Below are 23,675 nucleotides of genomic sequence, written 5' to 3'. Positions count from 1 at the left end.
AACAGACATCAAAATAAAGAAAGTAACAAAAGACAAAGAAGGACATTACATAATGATAAAGGGCTCAGTCCAACAAGAGGATATAACCATTATAAATATATATGCACCCAAACAGGAGCACCAACATACCTGAAACAAATACTAACAGAACTAAATGAGGAAATAGAATGCAATGCATTCATTCTAGGAGACTTCAACACACCACTCACTCCAAAGGACAGATCCACCAGACAGAAAATAAGTAAGGACACAGAGGCACTGAACAACACACTAGAACAGATGGACCTAATAGACATCTACAGAACTCTACATCCAAAAGCAACAGGATACACATTCTTCTCAAGTGCACATGGAACATTCTCCAGAATAGACCACATACTAGGCAACAAAAAGAGCCTCAGTAAATTCCAAAAGATTGAAATTCTACCAATCAACTTTTCACAAAGGCATGAAACTAGAAATAAACTGTACAAAGAAAGCAAAAAGACTCACAAACACATGGAGGCTTAACAACACGCTCCTAAATAATCAATGGATCAATGACCAAATCAAAATGGAGATCCAGCAATATATGGAAACAAACGACAACAACAACACAAAGCCCCAACTACTGTGGGACACAGCAAAAGCGGTCTTAAGAGGAAAGTATATAGCAATCCAGGAATATTTAAAAAAGGAAGAACAATCCCAAATGAATGGTCTAATGTCACAATTATCGAAATTGGAAAAAGAAGAACAAATGAGGCCTAAGGTCAGCAGAAGGAGGGACATAATGAAGATCAGAGAAGAAATAAATAAAATTGAGAAGAATAAAACAATAGCAAAAATCAATGAAACCAAGAGCTGGTTCTTCAAGAAAATAAACAAAATAGATAAGCCTCTAGCCAGACTTATTAAGAGGAAAAGAGAGTCAACACAAATCAACTGTATCAGAAACGAGAAAGGAAAAATCACGACGGACCCCACAGAAATACAAAGAATTATTAGAGACTACTATGAAAACCCACATGCTAACAAGCTGGGAACCTAGGAGAAATGGACAACTTCCTAGAAAAATACAACCTTCCAAGACTGACCCAGAAAGAAACAGAAAATCTAAACAAACCAATTACCAGCAAAAAAATTGAAGTGGCAATCAAAAAACTACCAAAGAACAAAACCCCTGGGCCAGATGGATTCACCTCAGAATTTTATCAGACATACAGGGAAGACATAATACCCATTCTCCTTAAAGTTTTCCAAAAAATAGAAGAGGAGGGAATACTCCCAAACTCGTTCTATGAAGCTAACATCACCCTAATACCAAAACCAGGCAAAGACCCCACCAAAAAAGAAAATTACAGACCAATATCCCAGATGAACGTAGATGCAAAAATACTCAAAAAATAATAGTAAACCAAATTCAAGAATATATCAAAAGGATCATACACCATGACCAAGTGGGATTCATCCCAGGGATGCAAGGATGGTACAACATTCGAAAGTCCATTAACATCATCCACCACATCAACAAAAAGAAAGACAAAAACCACATGATCATCTCCATAGATGCTGAAAAAGCATTTGACAAAGTTCAACATCCATTCATGATAAAAACTCTCAGCCAAATGGGAATAGAGAGCAAGTACCTCAACATAATAAAGGCCATTTATGATAAAACCACAGCCAACATTATACTGAACAGCGAGAAGCTGAAAGCTTTTCCTCCTAGATCGGGAACTAGACAGGAATGCCCACTCTCCCCACTGTTATTTAATATAGTACTGGAGGTCCTAGCCACGGCAATCAGACAAAATAAAAAAATACAAGGAATCCAGATTGGTAAAGAAGAAGTTGAACTGTCACTATTTGCAGATGACATGATACTGTACATAAAAAAACCCTAAAGACTCCACCCCAAAACTACTAGAACTGATATCGGAATACAGCAAAGTTGCAGGATACAAAATCAACACACAGAAATCTGTGGCTTTCCTATATACTAACAATGAACCAACAGAAAGAGAAATCAGGAAAACAACTCCATTCACAATTGCATCAAAAAAAATAAAATACCTAGGAATAAACCTAACCAAAGAAGTAAAAGACTTATACTCTGAAAACTACAAGTCACCCTTAAGAGAAATTAAAGGGGACACTAACAGATGGAAACTCATCCCATGCTCGTGCCTAGGAAGAATTAATATCGTCAAAATGGCCATCCTGCCCAAAGCAATATACAGATTTGATGCAATCCCTATGAAATTACCAGCAACATTCTTCAATGAACTGGAACAAATAATTCAAAAATTCATATGGAAACACCAAAGACCCCGAATAGCCAAAGATATTGAGAAAGAAGAATAAAGTAGGGGGGATCTCACTCCCCAACTTCAAGCTCTACTATAAAGCCATAGTAATCAAGACAATTTGGTACTGGCACAAGAACAGAGCCACAGACCAATGGAACAGACTAGAGAATCCAGACATTAACCCAGACATATATGGTCAATAAATATTTGATAAAGGAGCCATGGACATACAATGGCGAAATGACAGTCTCTTCAACAGATGGTGCTGGCAAAACTGGACAGCTACATGTAGGAGAATGAAACTGGACCATTGTCTAACCCCATATACAAAAGTAAACTCAAAATGGATCAAAGACCTGAATGTAAGTCATGAAACCATTAAACTCCTGGAAGAAAACATAGGCAAAAACCTCTTAGACATAAACATGAGTGACCTCTTCTTGAACATATCTCCCCGGGCAAGGAAAACAACAGCAAAAATGAACAAGTGGGACTATATTAAGCTGAAAAGCTTCTGTACAGCAAAAGACACCATCAATAGAACAAAAAGGATCCCTACAGTATGGGAGAATATATTTGAAAATGACACATCCGATAAAGGCTTGACATCCAGAATATATAAAGAGCTCACACGCCTCAACAAACAAAAAACAAATAACCCAATTAAAAAATGGGCAGAGGAACTGAACAGACAGTTCTCCAAAAAAGAAATACAGATGGCCAACAGACACATGAAAAGATGCTCCACATCGCTAATTATCAGAGAAATGCAAATTAAAACTACAATGAGGTATCACCTCACACCAGTAAGGATGGCTGCCATCCAAAAGACAAACAATAACAAATATTGGCGAGGCTGTGGAGAAAGGAGAACCCTCCTACACTGCTGGTGGGAATGTAAACTAGTTCAACCATTGTGGAAAGCAGTATGGAGGTACATCAAAATGCTCAAAACAGACTTACCATTTGACCCAGGAATTCCACTCCTAGGAATTTACCCTAAGAACACAGCAATCAAGTTTGAGAAAGACAGATGCACCCCTATGTTTATCGCAGCAGTATTTACAATAGCCAAGAATTGGAAGCAACCTAAATGTCCATCAATAGATGAATGGATAAAGATGTGGTACACATACACAATGGAATACTACTCAGCCATAAGAAAAGGGAAAATCCTACCATTTGCAGCAACATGGATGGAGCTGGAGGGTATTATGCTCAGTGAAATAAGCCAAGCGGAGAAAGAGAAATACCAAATGATTTCACTCATCTGTGGAGTATAAGAACAAAGGAAAAACTGAAGGAACAAAACAGCAGCAGAATCACAGAACTCAAGAATGGACTAGCAGGTACCAATGGGAAAGGGACAGGCGAGGATGGGTGGGTAGGGAGGGAAAAGTGGGGTGAAGAAGAAGGGAGGTATTAAGATTAGCAAGCATGGTGGGGGGTGGGAGAAAGGGGAGGGCTGTACAACACAGAGAAGGCAAGTAGTGATTCTACAACATTTTGCTATGCTGATGGACAGTGACTGTAAAGGGGTTTATAGGGGGGACCTGGTATAGGGGAGAGCCTAGTAAACATAATATTCGTCATGTAAGTGTACATTAATGATAACAAAAAAAAAATAAGCAGTTCCTGTGTGGTGACCTCCAATGAGTTCTACACAATGGTATAAAGGGCATATAAAAGTGTAGGCAAAGGGTCTGTTTGTGTTTATACAGAGGATCAAAGCCTAATTTAGCTACCCAGAAAATGAACTAAGATACGATATGAAAAAGAACTTCCAACATCAGCACTCTCTGGAAGAATCATACCAGAAGATGATCATCAAAAAACCCCAACAAAGATCCACGCGCTGCTACAGGTGTAGATGCACTCATCCCACCGGTTCCTGGACTTGCCGTGGGAATGAAGAAGGACATATCTAAGCTGGCCTGTGCATACAGTAAAACAACAAATTTGACTGGATCTATACTGTTGGAACTCAACCAAGAATTAGGAGAAGTGCAAATGTAGCGCTCCGAAATCTTACAACTACAGACTATCTACTGTTAAAAGAATATATGGGATGTTAACAGTCCCCAGGAATGGGTTGTTTTCATTTGTCTGATTTCTCTCAGACTGTTCAAGTTCAGTTGGACAATATCCACCATATCATAGATAAGTTTTCACAAATGCCTAAGGTGCCTAACTGGTTTGCTTGGTTTCACTGGAGATGGCTGGTAATTACAGGTATGCTCTGGTTATGCAACTGTACTCCTATTATGTTAATGTGTGTGCGCAATTTAATTAGTAGTTTAAAACCTATACATGCTGAAGTTACTCTACAAGAAGATATGTCAAAGAAATAATCAATCTTCCCATGTTTTCTTTTGCCTGCTACTTCTATAGCTTTTCTTCTTCCTTCCTAATTACAACCCTTAAATAGAATTCGTGCCTCATATTGAATTTACTGAGTATCATAATTCCTCCAAGTGGTAAAGATACCTCAAGACAAATGCTGGGCATAGAAGCCACAGGGCATAAATGTGCAAAGAAGTAAAAAGCTAACCTTTTCAAACAATAAGGCTTCTCTCTCACTTACCAACTTTACATTTCCCTGTATGGCCCCGGAAGATGACTGGTTAGCCAGAGACGGGTAAGATTCCTCAAGGGAGGAACAACCTAAGACAGGCACAGTCGCAGGGGGGCCATCAGGTGAGAAATTGGGGATCAACAGAGGTGAGGCTTAGAACCTCACCCCCCCTGTTCTGAGAGAAATCTTCTGCATACGTGGATGTTTTATTGCCCATGTCTAGCTTGGATTAACACATAGTCTACAGGCACACACCTGATCATCTACATTTGCTCTCTTACAACACTAAACTGTTTTCTACCTTTATCTTGTATCTACCTACCACTTCAGCATTTTATTAAAAATAATAATAAAGAGAGAAATGTGGTATCCACATATAAATCAAGTATAAAAATCAAATGAATATTCATATTTGACCTGATTGTTTATAGTTCATAATGCATGAGCAAAACTGAAAGTTTCTGTGATGACTGCCCTTGTACTGTTCACCATGTAACTTATTCACTATGTAAGAATTTGTTCTCCATGTAAGAAATTGTTCGTTATGCTTCAGAAGATTGGAGACTGATGAAAATTAGGCTTGGGGTGGATTAATGATTGTGTATTGAGCATTGACTCCCCTATACAGAATTTTATTGTTGTTAACAACCATTTGATCAATAAATATGAGAGATGCCCTCTCAAAAAAAAAAAAAAAAAGTACACACTTCCAATTGTAAAATAAATAAGTAGCCAGGATGTAATGTATAGCATAAGGAATATAGTCAAAATATTGTAACAACTTTGTATGGTGATAGCTGGTAGCTAGAATTATCATGTATATAAATGTTGAATCACTGTGTTGTACACCTGAAACTAATGTAATACTGTTTGTCAACTACCCTTCAATAAAAAATAATTATCTACAAAAATAATAATAATAATCTTCCTTCATTTGGCTACTAGTTCACCACACTCCTCCTTATTATTTTCTTCTCCCCTGCCTCTTATCACTGGAACACTCTAGGGCTCAATTCTTTTCTTGTTTTTATCTACATCCATTTCCTTAAAGAACTGATCCAGTCTCATACCTTTAAATGCCATCTTATCCCAAAGAACTCCCAAATTTATATCACCAGCCCAGATCTCTCTTTACAACTCCAGACCAGTGCATCCAACTGCCTATCTGATATTGTCACTTTAATGTCTATTGGACATTTACATATAACATATCCAAAGTGAACTCCTGACCTTCAAACCACTTTCACCTCCAAACTGCTACAGAATCTTCCACATGTTAGTATGGCAACTTCATCTTTCCAGTTGCTTAGGCTAAAAACCTTAGAACCGTCCTTGACTCTTCTCTTTTTATTTCAGACTCTACATCCAAACTCTCACCAAATCCTATTGGTTCGACTTTAAAAACATATAAAACAAATAGACTGAGTCTCATTATCTCCAATACTACCACCCTGGTCTAAGTCACCACCATTGCCCAGATTACCACAACTTGCTGACAGGCCTTTTGCTTCTGTTCTATCCTCCCTAGAGTTTTATTTTCAATGCCACAGCAAAAATGTTTCATTTAAAAATTGTGTATTGTTCTGCTCAAAATCTTGCAAAGCCTCTCCATTTCACTTGGTGTAAAAAACAAAGGTTATACAAAAACCCAATGGTCTTGCATCTTTCTATTTCTCTAACTTCATCTGTTAATTTTTATTCTCCCTTTCTCTCTTCTTTACTCTTTACTATTCCTTGAACATGCTCTGCATGTTCTTGCCTTTACACCAGTTGTTACCACATTCCGGAAACACTCTTTCTCCAAACAGTAACATAGCAAACTCCTTCACTTCCTTCAATTCTTTGCTTAAAACTCATCTTCCCATTGAGACCTACTCTGCCTTCCTATTTTGTAACCATCTCCCACCCTCAGTATTCTCACCTCCTTACCTTGCTCTCTTCTTATAAAACTTACTGTCTTCCAATACATCATACAGTTTGCATATGTATTATGTTTGTTATTTATTTTCTGTATCATTCTGTTAGAATAACTTATGCAAAGGTAAGGGAAAATACCTAATGCATCATTTGCTGATAAGCATTTATTACCTATATCTGAGCTAAGTAGAACCAAAAATGTGCTCCTATAGGCTACTAAGTCAACCCAATGTGTGGATGTGCTCCTTGGTTAACAGACACTCTACAACTCATAAAATAGCAATGATAATACCTATGAACTTTTAACTACAGTCTCAACAGTTAAACAACATTCTCTAGTATCCTAGATTTTCCTAATATTAATGTGTAATGCTCAAACGAAGATAATTAAAGATAAGTTGACCAGATGGTTTCTTTGTTCTAAATCATATTATTATAAAAATCTCAAAGAAAAGTCACAGTACTAAGCACAGAAACAGAAATATTTCATAGTTATTTGCGATAATACTAAAAGGTCATTTTGAAGTATGTTAACTGGGAGGTTTGTCTCTTTTTAAAATATCTACATAATGACAAAATCAGTATCTTTAGTATATATTTCACAGTAAGTTTTTATCTGGTAAAATACCATTTTCATTAATTAGTCTGCTAGAATTTCAGCTTTCTTTTCAGTTACCCTCACCACAATTCTACTTAAACATATAGTCCCTTCTTTAACTCAATAACTTTTTTTCTTAGTTTTCTAGAAGCCTTAAACATGTAAGGATACGCAAAGTCAACCAACCATTTCTTGGGTCATTGATGCCATTAAAACCAGTCAGGTAAAAATAGCCTAATCTGACATCACAGTATACTAATTCCCACTAAGAAAAGGAAAAAAACTAAAACAAACCTTTTTGGAGATAAGCACTCACTTATAACTAAGATGACAAACTATCCCATTACTTAGATTCACACCAGCCCTACTTAATATAGTATCATTCCCCAAAGTAGCACTTGTCTATAGCATGTAGAATCTAATTATTCTAACATCTTTAAGTCACATTTACCCATTGTTCTGTATTCTGTTATTTGTAAGCCCTTTTCAAAGTGAAAGTACTTAGAGTATTTTTTGATACCACATACTTTCAACAAAAAGCAGTGAATTCAAAATGCATTAAGAGTAGATAAACTAATTTTATTAAGATAAATTTTACAGAAAAGTTGTTTTTCTTTGCACTTAACAAATTTTGAAAGTGATCATAACTCATCTATTATTCTTATAAAATTCATAAATCATATATTCTTCCCATTTCCATTTTATATTGCAATCATAAGTGTGCCTGACAAGTAGTGCAATTAAAACAAAAATTCAAGTGAAAAAATACCCTGTTGATAAATTTATTTAGAAATAGTATTTTGGTTGTAGAATAAGCCAAAAGAGACTACAGAAATAGTTTTAAAAACTTACCAAAACTACCACTGACATTATGTAATCACATTATTCCAAATGAAAAAAAAAAAAAAACCCACCCACCAATGGATTTATCAGTTAACAATCTGTATCAACATGTACCACTCATAGATTAGAATAAATCTGATGTGCCTTCCTACTCATCCCTGGAAAATATTATCACCACCATGTGTCATGGCTGAATGAGACTATCCTTCAATAAATGGAAATATGAAAAGAGTATAACATATTCTGTGAACTGTAAACTATAGTCAGCAGGGAGGCACAGTAGACAGGCATGCACAGACCAGGTGGCCTAGAGGTTCAGTTTTAAAGGCCAGTACTGAAGGTGAGCCCAGGTAAGAACTGGATTAGACAGGTATATACAAAGTACGGATCCCTGAAGAGTTATACCCTCAATGAAAAAGTGAGGTTTTTTTTAAAAATCTGCTCTGCAGAGGCAGACAGGGAATGTCTATTTCAGCCTTGGCTCTCTGTGAAAGAAAAAGTTTCCTCTGGGAACTCTGTTCATAGACTAGACCATACCACTTTGAGGTATGAATTCACCAATACAAGGTCCAAAAAACTCACATACCATAATTTTAATTTAATTTAGATCAGAGTTGCTGGGCCCCCAGAAGAGCACATACTCTCTCTCTGGAGCAGGGGTAGGCAACTAAGGCCAGGGGCTAAACGGGAACAAAGCCATGCCCATTGTTACACAGGGTCTGTGGCTGCCTTCCTGCTACAATGACAGAACCGAACGGTTGTGACAGAGGCCATATGGCCCACAAGGCCTAATATTTACTGCCTGGCCCTTACAGAAAAGACCACTGAGCCCTAGAATGAATACTGACAATAATGTCAAATGGGTTTAAACAAGACAAGATGAATTAAAGTAGTGGAAAACAGCCTGCAAACTGGAGACTGACCAAAGAGTCAAAAGTATTGGTTAATTTTAGACTTTTTAGTTGTGACTTGAAAAGACAAAGCCTATGGTTCAAATACAAGCATGGTGATAGCTTAATTCTGAATCATCCCATTCTCTTCTGGAAAGACATATGAAACAACAAGGAAAACAGAGGTTGAGGGGCAGGGGGCAATGGTGGGGAGGAGTGAAAGAAAAATAAATTTCCAGAGAAACCAGAAATGGAAAAAAAACACAAACTCCAAATCAGGTATGAATGTGTAAAAAGTAAGTAGAACCAAGACAAACAGAGTTAAGTCACAAGAATGCAGAAAAGAAGAAAAGAAACAAAGAATGTGGAAGAAGACTAACAGAGGCAGACCTCAAAAATTACCATACTCACTCCCCACAAAAAAGTGGGCTTCATTATCCCTAAACATGAAATTAATTACAATCAATAACAAAAAGAAAAGACAACAGAGTGACTTTAAAAAATATGAAACATATACAGCAAAATACAAAACCAGACAGGATCACAAAGTAAAATCCAACTTTCTCTTGTATGCAAGACATACATTTAAAACAAAGTGATTCTGAAAGGTTAATAATAAAGGGGGGTCAAGATGGCAGCATGAGTAGAGCAGCGGAAATCACCTCCCAAAACCATTTATATTTTTGAAAATACAACTATTCCCAAAAGAGAGACCAGAGGACACAGGACAACATCCAGACCACATCCGCACCTGAGAGAACCCAGCGCCTCGTGAAGGGGGTAAGATACAAGCCCCGGCCTGGCAGGACCCGAGCACCCCTCACCCCAGCTCCCGGCGGGAGGAGAGGAGTTGGAGTGGGAGGGAGAGGGAGCCCAGGACTGCTGAACACCCAGCCCCAGCCATCCGGGCCAGAGCGCAGACAGAGTGCATGCGTGGGGTGCTAGAAACTAGGGAAACAGGACAGTAAGACCTGTGAGCAGGTCCCCGCAGCCGGCACCCATGGGACAAAGAGAAGTGAGTGCTTTTTGAAAGTCTTAAAGGGATAGTGACCCCACAGCTGGATGGAAGCGTCCCGGGACACTTAGCCCAGCAGCTTGGAATCCCGGTGAACTCCAGGCGCCCTAACCCCCTGGGCGGCAGCACAGCTCGGAGGCCCCTCACGGAGATAAACAGCCTCCTGTACATTTCCCTTCCGACATGGCTCTGCCATAGTGGAGAAAAGCCTGAGGCAGTAGGGCAGAGCTTCTTTCATAGCAACCGGGCAAGATTTAGAAACCCTGTCTGCGTGCAGCTGCCCAGCACAAGCCACTAGGGGTCGCTGTTCTCCCAGGAGAGGAGGGCCACAAACCAGTAAGAAGGGACATTCTCCCAGCCAACACATGTGCAAGCTCCCCACACATACCTCTATCGCTATGAAAAAACAAAGAATTTGATACAGACAAGACTAAGCCAGACATCCTCCCCCGACAAGGAATCTGGGGAAACAGAACTAACCAATCTCCCTGAAAAAGAATTCAAAATAAAGGTTATAACCATGCTGATGGAGCAGCAGAGAAATATGCAAGAGCTAAGGGATGACGTCCGGAAGGAGATTATAGAAATGAAACAATCTCTGGAAGGATTTATAAGCAGAATGGATAAGATGCAAGAGGCCATTGATGGAATAGAAACCAGAGAACAGGAACGCATAGAAGCTGATGCAGAGAGAGATAAAAGGATCTCCAGGAATGAAACAATATTAAGAGAACTGTGTGACCAATCCAAAAGGAACAATATCCGCATTAAAGGGGTACCAGAAGAAGAAGAGAGAGAGAAAAAGGGATAGAAAGTGTCTTTGAAGAAATAATTGCTGAAAACTTCCCCAAACTGGGGGAGGAAATAATCGTTCAGACCATGGAAGTACACAGAACTCCCAACAGAAGGGAAGGAGGATAACACAAAGACATATAATAATTAAAATGGCAAAGATCAAGGACAAGGACAGAGTTTTAAAGGCAGCTAGAGAGAAAAAGGTCACCTACAAAAGAAAACCCGTCAGGCTATCATCAGACTTCTCAACAGAAACCCTACAGGCCAGAAGAGAATGGCATAATATATTTAATGCAATGAAACAGAAGGGCCTTGAACCAAGGGTACTGTATCCAGCACGGTTATCATTTAAATATGAAGGAGGGATTAAACAATTCCCAGACAAGCAAAAGTTGAGGGAATTTGCTTCCCACAAACCACCTCTACAGGGTATTTTAGAGGGACTGTTCTAGACGGGAGCACTTCTAAGGCTAAACAGATGTCACCAGAGAAAATAAAATCACAGCAAAGAAAGCAGACGAACCAAATACTAACTAAAGGCAAAAAATAAAATCAACTACCTACAAAAGCAGTTAAAGGAAACATAAAAGAGCACAGAATAAAACAAACAACATATAAAGAATGGAGGAGGAGGAATAAGAAGGGAGAGAAATGAAGAATCACCAGACAGGGTTCATAATAGCTCAATAAGTGAGTTAAGTTAGGCAGTAAGACACAAAAGAAGCTAACCTTGAACCTTTGGAAACCACGAATCTAAAGCCTGCAGTGGCAATAAGTACATATCTTTCAATAATCACCCTAAATGTAAATGGACTAAATGCACCAGTCAAAAGACAAAGAGTAATAGAATGGATAAAAAAGCAAAACCCATCTATATGCTGCTTACAAGAGACTCACCTCAAACCCAAAGACATCCACAGACTAAGTCAAGGGATAGAAAAAGATATTTCATGCAAACAACAGGGAGAAAAAAGCAGGTGTTGCAGTACTAGTATCAGACAAAATAGACTTCAAAACAAAGAAAGTAACAAAAGATAAAGGACATTACATAATGATAAAGGGCTCAGTCCAACAAAAGGATATAACCATTATAAATATATAAGCACCCAATACAGGAGCACCAACATACCTGAAACAAATACTAACAGAACAAAAGGAGGAAATAGAATGCAATGCATTCATTTTAGGAGACTTCAACATGCCACTTACTCCAAAAGATAGATCCACTGGACAGAAAATAAGTAAGAACACAGAGGCACTGAACAACACACTAGAAAAGATGGACCTAATAGACATCTACAGAACTCTACATCCAAAAGCAACAGGATACACATTCTTCTCAAGTGCGCATGGAACATTTTCCAGAATAGACCACAAACTAGGCCACAAAAAGAGCCTCAGTAAATTCAAAAAAATTGAAATCCTACCAACCAACTTTTCAGACCACAAAGGTATAAAACTAGAAATAAACTGTACAAAGAAAGCAAAAAGGCTCACAAACACATGGAGGCTTAACAACACGCTCCTAAATAATCAATGGATCAATGACCAAATTAAAATGGAGATCCAGCAATATATGGAAACAAATGACAACACAAAGTCCCAACTTCTGTGGGACACAGCGAAAGCAGTCTTAAGAGGAAAGAATATAGCAATCCAGGCATATTTAAAGAAGAAAGAACAATCCCAAATAAACACTCTAACATCACAATTATCGAAATTGGAAAAAGAAGAACAAATGAGGCCTAAACATAGCAGAAGGAGGGACATAATAAAGATCAGAGAAGAAATAAATAAAATTGAGAAGAATGCAACAATAAAAAAAAATCAATGAAACCAAGAGCTGGTTCTTTGAGAAAATAAACAAAATAGATAAGCCTCTAGCCAGACTTATTAAGAGGAAAAGAGAGTCAACACACATCAACAGAATCAGAAACGAGAAAGGAAAAATCACGACGGACCCCACAGAAATACAAAGAATTATTAGAGAGTACTATGAAAACCTATATGCTAACAAGCTGGGAAACCTAGGAAAAATGGACAACTTCCTAGAAAAATACAACCTTTCAAGACTGACCAAGGAAGAAACACAAAATCTAAACAAACCAATTCCCAGCAAAGAAATCAAATCGGTAATCAAAAAACTACCCAGGAACAAAACCCCCGGGCCAGATGGATTTACCTCGGAATTTTATCAGACATACAGGGAAGACATAATACCCATTCTCCTTAAAGTTTTCCAAAAAATAGAAGAGGAGGGAATACTCTCAAACTCATTCTATGAAGCCAACATTACCCTAATACCAAAACCAGGCAAAGACCCCACCAAAAAATAAAATTACAGACCAATATCCCTGATGAATGTACATGCAAAAATACTCAACAAAATATTAGCAAACCGAATTCAAAAATAAATCAAAAGGATCATACACCATGACCAAGTGGGGTTCATCCCAGGGATGCAAGAATATACAACATTCGAAAATCCATCAACATCATCCACCACATAAACAAAAAGAAAGATAAAAACCATAGATGCTGAAAAAGCATTCGACAAAATTCAACATCCATTCATGATAAAAACTCTCAGCAAAATGGGCATAGAGGGCAAGTACCTCAACATAATAAAGGCCATATATCATAAACCCACAGCCAACATCATACTGAACAGCGAGAAGCTGAAAGCTTTTCCTCTGCGATCAGGAACAAGACAGGGATGCCCACTATCCCCACTGTTATTCAACATAGTACTGGAGATCCTAGCCACGGCAATCAGACAAAACAAAGAAATACAAGGAATCCAGATTGGTAAAGAAGAAGTTAAACTGTCACTATTTGCAGATGACATGATATTGTAAATAAAAAACCCTAAAGACTCCACTCCAAAACTACTAGAACTGATATCGGAATACAGCAACGTTGCAGGATAAAAAATTAACACACAGAAATCTGTGGCTTTCCTATACACTAACAATGAACTAATAGAAAGAGAAATCAGGAAAACAATTCCATTCACAATTGCATCAAAAAGAATAAAATACCTAGGAATAAACCTAACCAAGGAAGTGAAAGACCTATACGCTGAAAACTATAAGACACTCTTAAGAGAAATTAAAGGGGACACTAACAAATGGAAACTCATCCCATGCTCTTGGCTAGGAAGAATTAATATCATCAAAATGGCCATCCTGCCCAAAGCAATATACAGATTTGATGCAATCCCTATCAAATTACCAATAACACTCTTCAATGAACTGGAACAAATAGTTCAAAAATTCATATGGAAACACCAAAGACCCCGAATAGCCAAAGCAATCCTGAGAAGGAAGAATACAGTGGGGGGGATCTCGTTCCCCAACTTCAAGCTCTACTACAAAGCCACAGTAATCAAGACAATTTGGTACTGGCACAAGAAGAGAGCCACAGACCAGTGGAACAGAATAGAGACTCCAGACATTAACCCAAACATATATGGTCAATTAATATTCTATCCAAAAATAAGAAGTAAAATAAGAAGTAAGGTCATCAGCTGAGAGCAGTGACAGGTGCTGGAAGTTTGACACAAGGGGAAAATGTGTGGTGTCGGCACTCTCGGAGAGCTGGAGGAGAGATTGGTGATTACGAACTTAATACTGAGTAAGGTTAGACATGTGGGTAAGAAAGTGAAACAGACTGAAAAACTGATGGGAGGGCTCAGTAACTTGAGGCTCTGGTAAAGTTGGAGAATCATCAGAGTTTAATTACTAGAAGTAAGGTGGAAAGATCGACAGCACTTGAAGGTTAATATATAATACGTGGGGCTCATTTGCAGGTAGGCAGTATGACAGTGGGAGAGTGACTCGAGCAGGGTAGAAAACAAGATCTTTGGAAGACAGATCAAAAAATTGAGAGTCCAGGTATTAGAAGAAGTATTTAGGTGGATAATTAAATCATAAAAATAGTTGGCAAATGTATGTAGGACAGTGACAGCGAACCAGAAGCTTTACCAAAGAAGGAAACACAGTGATCTGAGGAAGAACAATAGAATGCAAGAAAGAGACAGCAGCGGGTGGTACAGTCTGAAGACATGAGATTCAACGCTGAATGATTTAGAGGAGGAAGTAGTGAAAATAGAGTGGAAATGGCAGTAACAAGTGAAGAAGATACATACCCCACTTCAGCCCATCTGTACTGGGGATTTAGAAAAGAAAATAGATCAGTTCAAAGGAATGCAGGGGAACAGTGGAGTATTTTGAAGGACAGTCTTCCTCTGAACACACAAGCCTGCTCTTTTTGCTGCTAATGGTGATCTGCAACTAATTTTTTTGCTTTAAGACTGCACAAGGACTCTGAAGAGTTGTATATAATTGTCCGTAGACAAAAGAGCCAAAAACCGGAGTTCAAGCTGGAAACAGAGTATGTTCTTAAATCTAAGTAGGGACCTTATGGTATTTATATTCATAGACAAATTTTTTTAAATGCTTATAACTATTTGAAAATGTCGTAAAGAATTTTTTAAAAATGAAGTACCAGGAAAACAAAGAAGAGTATTTAAGAGTATAGTACAGAAAGTCGTATGTAAATCACCCAGTCACCTTCACACACCAAATAATAATCTCTCACAGAAGCCAACAGTCTATCTTCAGGAAGCTTACTTTAAAAGATCAACACATACATAGAGAGACTGCAATAAGGTTAGGAACAGATCACTGAAAAATGAAAATCCTGAAATCAAGGAATGCATAGTAATGAGATTAGCCTAGTCTTAGCTCTTGGTTCCTAAAAAAAAAATCCAAAAGAAATAGCACCATCTGTTGGAATTTCTCATATTTAAAAATATTCTCAATTCCAGGAAAATGTGAATAGGATTTAACATTTCCCTACATTTGGCTAATAATGTAAACTTAAATATTAAAGGACAAAACCTCACACCAAATCCAAAAGTTTATATTAAAAAGTATTAATTTTGGCTTATAATTTGATTTCAAATAACTCACCATTTTGACTAAATTCAGACGAAGATTTTATTAATGATAAAAATATTCTCAACCAATAAAGAAAAAAGTATACAGTTACATTTTCAAGTAACTCACAGATATGGTATTCCTGTATGCTGCTTGTATAACCATATATTGCAGAATATCCAAATATTATGATCATGACAACATCTCTACTATCCAACTCCATAATATGCGCTGAATGTCCCTCCACAGCATGCTGCTGACCATGTCCAAGAACAGTAGGAGTTTTCGTACTCCATGACTGACTACGTATGTTAAAAAGCCATAATTCATCCGTGACATTGCCAGCATTTGTTTCAATTCTGCCTCCATACATAAAGATGTTTTCCTGTAAATCACAAAATATACATTAACAAAATAATTATTTCTTTAAATTAAAAATAGACTAAATTTAAACATTAAATTTTAGTAATCACATCATGCATAAGACAGAGTTCTTATTTGTAAAAAGTCAAATGGAAACACAAGAATAGTGCTTAATTAATGCTCTTACATACAAGAAGGAGGAAAAATGTCATGCTTTCAGAAAGTTGCTTTAAGATATTTTAGTCAATAGTTATATAGTCAATGAATTATGTTTTTAATTATCCTATTTGTTGAGTCCCTAGCTGTTAACTGAATTTTACCATCTATATGTCTGCTTTGATTCTCAACAATTCACTATTTTCATCAAGCACTGTTTACCAAAAAGGTATACCACATTTGTATTTTATGTGGAATGCATTTTTATTACCATTTCTCATGGCTATGGGCAGACACTTTACAGCATACATAAATTACACAAGTAATTTCAATCACATATGGTTCAAATGAATGATACATAAATAATATAAATCATTACTATTTCAACAACCTAGCAATAGAAAGGAATTTCTTCAACCTAATAAAGAGCATGTAAGAAAAACATACAGCTAATACTATACTTAATGGTGAAAGACCAAATGCTTTCCAACAGGAACAAAACAAAGATGCTCACTTTTGACATGTATATTCAATATTGTACTCAAGGTTTTAGCCAGAGGAAAAAAGCAAAAACTGAATAAAGACATCTAGGTTGGAAAAGAGGTAGGACATTTCTATTTATACATGACTGATCTTATATATAGACAATCCCAAGAAAATTTAAAAATATACACTAATAAATGTGTTCAGCAACACTGCAGAATATCAATGTACAAAAACTCAATTATATTTCTATACACTTGAAGTAAACAATCTAAAAACGAAACAAAGTAATTCCATTTATAAAAGCATCAAAAAGAATAAAATACTTTGTAATAAATTCAATAAAAATTCCAAACTTATACTCTGAAAGCTATAAAACATTGTTGAAAGAAATTTTAACACATCTAAATGAATAGAAAGACATCTCATGTTCATGGGTCAGAAGACTTAATATTGTTAAGATGGCAGTACTCTCCAAATTGATCTACAGATTCAATGCAGTCTCTATTAGAATCCCAGGTAACTTATTTATAGAAATTGACAAGTTGATTCCAAAATTCATATGGAATTGCAAGGAATCCAGAATATATAAACCATCTTGAAAAAGAAAATTGGAGGACTCACACTTCCTGATTTCAAAACTTACTGCAAAGCAAAGTAAGCAAGACAGTGTGCACACTCTTGGAGTAAAGAAAGGCATGGAAATCAAGAAAACAAGAGTCCAGAAATAAATCTGTACATCTACAGCCAACTGATATTTGATAAGAATGCCTAGACTATTCAATAGGAAAAAAACAGCCTCTACAATGAATGGTGCTGAGAGAACTACATAGTCGTACACAAAAGAATAAACTTGAACATTTACTGCACACCATACACAAAACTTCAGTCAAAATAAATCAAAGACCTAAATGTAGGAGCCAAAACTATTAAAAATATCTCTTAAAAGGAAACATGGGGTAAATTTTCATGACCTTGGATTTAGCAATACACTGTTAGAAATTACACTCAAGCAACAAAAGGAAAAAAAAGTTGGATTTCATCAAAATTAAAAACCCTTTGTGCTTCACATAAAAGTATCATGAAGGTGCAAGTTCAAAGAATTGGAGAAAATACTTGCAAATTATATATCTGATCAGGGACTGTGTCTAGACTATATAAAGAACCATATCTCAATAATAAAAAGACAACCCAATTTAAAAATGGACAAAAGGCTTGAAAAACATTTCCTTTAAAAAAAATCCAATAAGCAGATGAAAAGCTGCTCAATATCATTAGTCAACAGGGAAATGCAAATCAAAACACAAATGAGATGTCACTTCACACCCACTAGGATGGCTACAGTCAAAATCATATGAAATAACGAGTGTCTGCAAGGATGTGCGCAGCTTTCGTACTTGGTTGCTGGGAATGTAAAATGGTGCGGCCACTTTGAAAAACAGTCTGGCACTTTCTCAAAAAGTTAAATATAGAGTTACCATTTAAACCTGTAATTCCAATCATATGTATATACTCAAGAGAAATGAAAGCATATGTCCCCACAAAAATTTATACAAGAATGTTCATAGCAGCATTATTTATAATAGGCAAAAGGTGGAAATAACCCAAATGTCCATCAACTCATAAATGGATAAACCTAGCATATCCATATATTAGAATATTATTTAGGCCATAAAAATGAAGTATGGATACATGCTACAACATGCCACTCATAAGTCACATAGCATACAATTTCAGTTACATGCAATGTCCAGAACACACAAACTTATAAAGACAGGAAGTAAATTTATGATTCCTTATAAAGCTCGGAAGATGAGGGAGGTTTGGAGTGAAAGCTAAAGGGCATATGATTGCTTTGTGAGGTGATGAAAATGTCCTCAAATTGATCACACAACCCCACAGTTTTGCACAAATCTGCAAAAGATGGTTGCAGTCTAAAAACCATTCACCTGTATACTTCAAAGGAATGAATTGTAAGGCATATGTCAATATATATCAATAAAGCTGTTACAAAAAATGAAATAAAAAAAAAAACTAATACACCAAACTATAAGAAAAAGCATATATATATATATACATACATGAATATATATACAAAGATTTTATTTTATTTTTAAAACATGCATATGCACAGAAGAATGTAGTAGTTTATTTTTATCATTGCTCCTATATTTTCCAAATTTTCTTAAATAAGCACAGAAAATACATATATTCTCATTTGAGAGGTGTATTCACCGACCACAAAATACATGAATCCATGTTAATTCAAATTTTAAACCAATTAAGCATCCTGGCATTTTTTTAGATCATGCTAAATTCATGAATCCCACAAATAAATAAAAATAATGGATTATAATGCAATCCCTTCCAAAATTCCAATGATATTTTTTCAGAAATAGAAAAATCCACCCAAAAGTTCATATGGAATATTAAAGGACTCTGACGGGACAAAACAAACTTGAAAAACAACCCCAAAGTCAGAGGTCTCAGACTTTCTCCTTCCAAAACTTACTACAGAAACTACAGTAATCAAAAGGGTGTGGTAGTGGCATAAACACTGTACTTTACCACAGGATTTTTAAATGTAGTTGACCTGATGACTAGTATAGAGCCATGGACAAAAACTCAATCTTCATTTCTTCTCATATTCAATGGAGGATTGTACTTAAATCTACTTTTTTACTAAAATAGTGTATGAGTCTATGACATCTCGAGTTATTGTGATCTATTGTTTTCATTACGTATTGGAAAAAAACCTGAGAGTATTTTTTTCTCTAGGGCAAACTCTGAAAAAAAAAATGATTAAAAGTTAAAAAGCAGGATCCATACCTGATATAAAGCAAGAGAGTGTCCATATCTCTGGAGAGGACTCCTTGACAGAGCTCCTACATTCCATATACTGCTTTCTAAATTGTAACTAAAAGTGAGAAAAGACAATAACTTTATAAGCTAAGATCCATTTTGTTTTTTAATTTGTACATGCTTTCTTCACTGGTGTTCAAGTATTGATTAAATTCAAAAACAATTAGAACTAATAAATTAATGATTTCATATCCCATAGTAGAAATTTTTAATAAAGACTAATTCAAGATATACCTACTATAAATTAGTATTCAATCACCTAAATATGTATATACATTAAGTTGACTAAGTTATTTATTACTGGAATTGATCTACTCAATTGCCTTTAATAACTTCAACCAACTGATTAACCTAAACATTAGTGAACTCTTCTGCACTTTTTTAATTTTAAATGTAGATGAAAACTCTCTCATTTTTATAATAGCCATTTGCCTTATGTATTCATTTTTATTCTTTTACACACAGTTAGCTTACCATTATGCAAATTAACCAAGAAACATATTTTCTATGCACAAATATTTACTGGTCAGTTTTTGAGATTGTGCCAATTTAGTAAAAGAAGCTTCTGCAAAAATAAGGTACTACTGGATTATAGAACACAAAAAAATCATTTATTCTACTGGTTTAAAACTATAGATGTGAAAATAGAAATTCTAAACTACTAATCTCAAAGGCTTATCTAAAAGAATGCCAGTTCAGTTGTCACCACCATATCATACTCTACATCAAGTCTCAATTAGCCAAAATATATAAAAGGGAGCACCCAACCAAGGACTAATTAGAACCTTGTTTGAGAAGCTATTATTTTCTCCCCTTTTTTGTCTCCCACCAACTTGTTAGAATAGACAAGGTAACTCCAAAAAGAGGAAGGGTTACCAAAATTGTTTTTAGCATTATGTGTAACTTATTTCCTACCTTGGAGTTGTAAGATACATGTGTATGACACAAATGAGGAAATGCAATCAACCAGGACATAACTTCCACAGACACATCACTACATCTATTTACCTACTAGTATTTGCGTCCAACACACTGCTTTTCACCAAGTTCCCATAACTTAGGTTCGACAAACTATTTCTGTAAAGGGCTATATAGTAAATATTTAGGCTGTGCAGACATTAGTCTCATATATTCTTTTTCGTTCTTTTCTATCACCCATTAAAAATGCAAAACCATCCTTAGCATCTAGGCCCTGGGTGCCTACTTTGCAATTAACTAATCCCAGTTATAAATAATTTGTGTTCCTTGTGCACCAGATCCCAAAACACTGCAGTGGTTCTCTCATCTCCTTCCTGTATCGCCATTTTTTCATCTTACTAGACAATTCCCATCAGCATATAAACAGGGTGTCATTTTTCCCTATTTATGAATAGGGAAGAGAAATTCCCCACTACTACCCTTTCAAGCTACCACCCTATTTCTTTGATGCCCCATTTCTTTATTGCCATTCCCTACACCCTTCTATTCTCTCTTCAATTAACTCCAATCAGGCTTTTAACAACACTGCTCCTGCAAAACTGCTTTTGTTGATGTCAACTTCCTCATGCTAAGTCCATGGCCACCTTTCAGTCCTCATTTTCCTTGACCTGGTTAATTGTCAGCATTTGACATTGTTAATCAGTCCTTGCTCACATATTCTTCCCTCGCCTTCAAAGACACCACACCTTGGTTTTGCTATCTCACTGGTTCCTCCCCTTCAGTCTCCTTTGCTGGTTTCTCCTCTTCTCCCCAACCTAGTGATATGGCGTGTCAGACTGTGCTCTCCTCTAGAACTCACCTCCTTGTTAATCTCATCTAATCTCAACCCACGTTTCTACTACTCCTCTCAGTCCCAGTATATTCTCAACACTGTAGGCCCAGTGACTCTTAAAATACAAGTCAAAACATGTTCAAACATTCCTGTGGCTCCCAAAAGATCCACAACACCCTACATGATCTGTCTCCCTTTCCAATTATCCCTCTAATTTCATGCCTCCCTCTCATGCAGTCCATGCAGGTCACATATGCTCTCCAAGTAGTTCCTACCTTAAGGCTTTTGTCTGGCTCTTTTCTCTGCCTCCAGAGAGCTGCACTGCCAGTCTAGCTTCCTTCAAGTCTTTGGTCTGTCCTCACCTTTCCCATGAAGCCTGTCTTCACCTCTACATTTGTAATTGCAACTCCCTCCTCTTGGGCACTTCGGATTTGCTTACCCATGCTATTTTGGTATCTATCTCTAGACATGCATATACACGCATACGTCAGGCAGCTAGGCAGAGATGAGCAGTCCGCCCTGTCCTGGACAAGGTCTTCCCCCTCTCCACCTACCCCCTTGTCACCAGATGGCAGAACACAGCCAAAACCCCTCCTGTTTATGCTTCAGTCTCCTGCCTTATCAGGGCCAAACAAGATGTAAAAAGCACAGAACGGCTTCCAGACCACTAACACAGGCTGGCTGCAGGCACACTAAGACCCAAAAGGTGACCAGGCGCTAACTTGGAGTTACAGTAAGTTTATAATAAATAATTATAATAAATTTAAATTGTGGTTTTGGACACCTCCCCCATCATTCCTGCCCCCTCTTACCCTGGGTTTTGCTTGGGTACTTACAGCTAAGTGCCTGCACACTAGGAAGAAAGTTCTATAACTTGAAACTGTCAATCAGCATGTCAATTGAATGAATGAGGCAAGAAGGGCCTTTCCACCATTTAAAAAAACCAATCCTAATCCTAATGGTAGGGCAGCTTCTGGTTTCCAGACAGCCCACTCTCCTCCCTTCTCCAGAGCATAATTTCACTTTGTGTTAATAAATTCCTGCTGCTTAAGCCTGTTCTAAGTTTGTCTCTTCAGTGGATTCTTTCCTTTGAGAAGAACCAAGAAAACACAACACACTCAATGGGCAACACATAATTTACTTATACTTATTTATTATAGTAACCATGTTTTTTAATCTGCCTGTCTTTCCTCACTAACTCCACAAAGACAGCAATATTTATGTTGTCCACTAATATATTCCAAGTACCAAGCACACAGGACCAAGTATCAAGCACAAATGTTCAAAGTAGTTTTCTGTGCCCATGTATATACATTAATTTTCAGTCAATGACTATATATTCAGTAAAATACTCTCTAGTTTAATAGACATTAATACAAACCTTTTATATTATTTACTGAATAATTTCATCTTAAAATATAACATCTACACCTTAATTAAAATCTACTATAGAAGATAAATTAACTTATAACTGACACTATCACTTCTAAGAGCTATTTAAATATCCTTACCTACAACTGAACTACATTCAGAATAATGAAAAATATTTTCTAACCTGTGACAACAACAAAGTTACTTCTGATATCTCATAGCTTATTATAAAATTAAATAAACACTGTAACCAAAAGAACCAGGTTTCAGACCACAAAAAGTTAAACCATCTGGTTCAAATAGAAAATATATGAGTTTAGGAGAATATCAAGTAATATTCATCACTTAATTTTAAATATGCTATTAAACTTGTACAGAACACAAACTTTTAACATTTCCATGTTTCCCTGACACGTATACCCTTTCTTCACAATTCTTGCAAATGCCATAATTTAATCCAAAGTTCAATTTTTTTTCACAGCCTTTTCATTTTCATTAATTATAATTTCCTCTTCATTTCCACACTTAAGTCTCATTATCTCTTCAGGTTTTTTTCATACCTTAACAATTTAACAATTCATTTTAATCCTACCAACTTACCTTCAGTTCTTTCTACTATATTTTATTCTTATATATACTACAGAATTCTAATTGTTCACTTAAATATTTACCTAAGACTCTTCCTCACTCTTTCCAGAATTTATTTTACACTTTAATTGTAGTCATATTCAATCATAGTTTTAAGGCAATCTCCCCTCATACAGAGAATTTTTTATATCCCCCACATTAACATGGTTAATATTTTAAGTGGGTAGGGTTGCCA

General features: G+C 36.5%; 1 protein-coding gene across 6 annotated transcripts in view; it reads right to left on the bottom strand.

The window, feature by feature from the left end:
- Positions 1–23,675, bottom strand: part of ATRNL1 (attractin like 1) — a 750,424-nt gene that overhangs the window by 672,835 nt on the left and 53,914 nt on the right. For all 6 annotated transcript variants that reach the window (XR_008999031.1, XM_036898417.2, XM_036898415.2 and 3 more), the window contains exons 7-8: positions 19,699–19,786; positions 15,997–16,252 (exon numbers count right to left, since the gene is read on the bottom strand). Coding sequence is in view for 5 of the 6 variants with exons in the window: in XM_036898417.2 (XP_036754312.2) it covers positions 15,997–16,252; positions 19,699–19,786 (344 nt within the window). In the remaining variant the exon portion in view is untranslated. The remainder of the gene's footprint in view (positions 1–15,996; positions 16,253–19,698; positions 19,787–23,675) is intronic.

Source organism: Manis pentadactyla, chromosome 8, assembly GCF_030020395.1.
Source record: "Manis pentadactyla isolate mManPen7 chromosome 8, mManPen7.hap1, whole genome shotgun sequence".
NCBI lineage: Eukaryota > Metazoa > Chordata > Mammalia > Pholidota > Manidae > Manis > Manis pentadactyla.
This window is presented reverse-complemented; position numbering and strand designations above follow the sequence as displayed.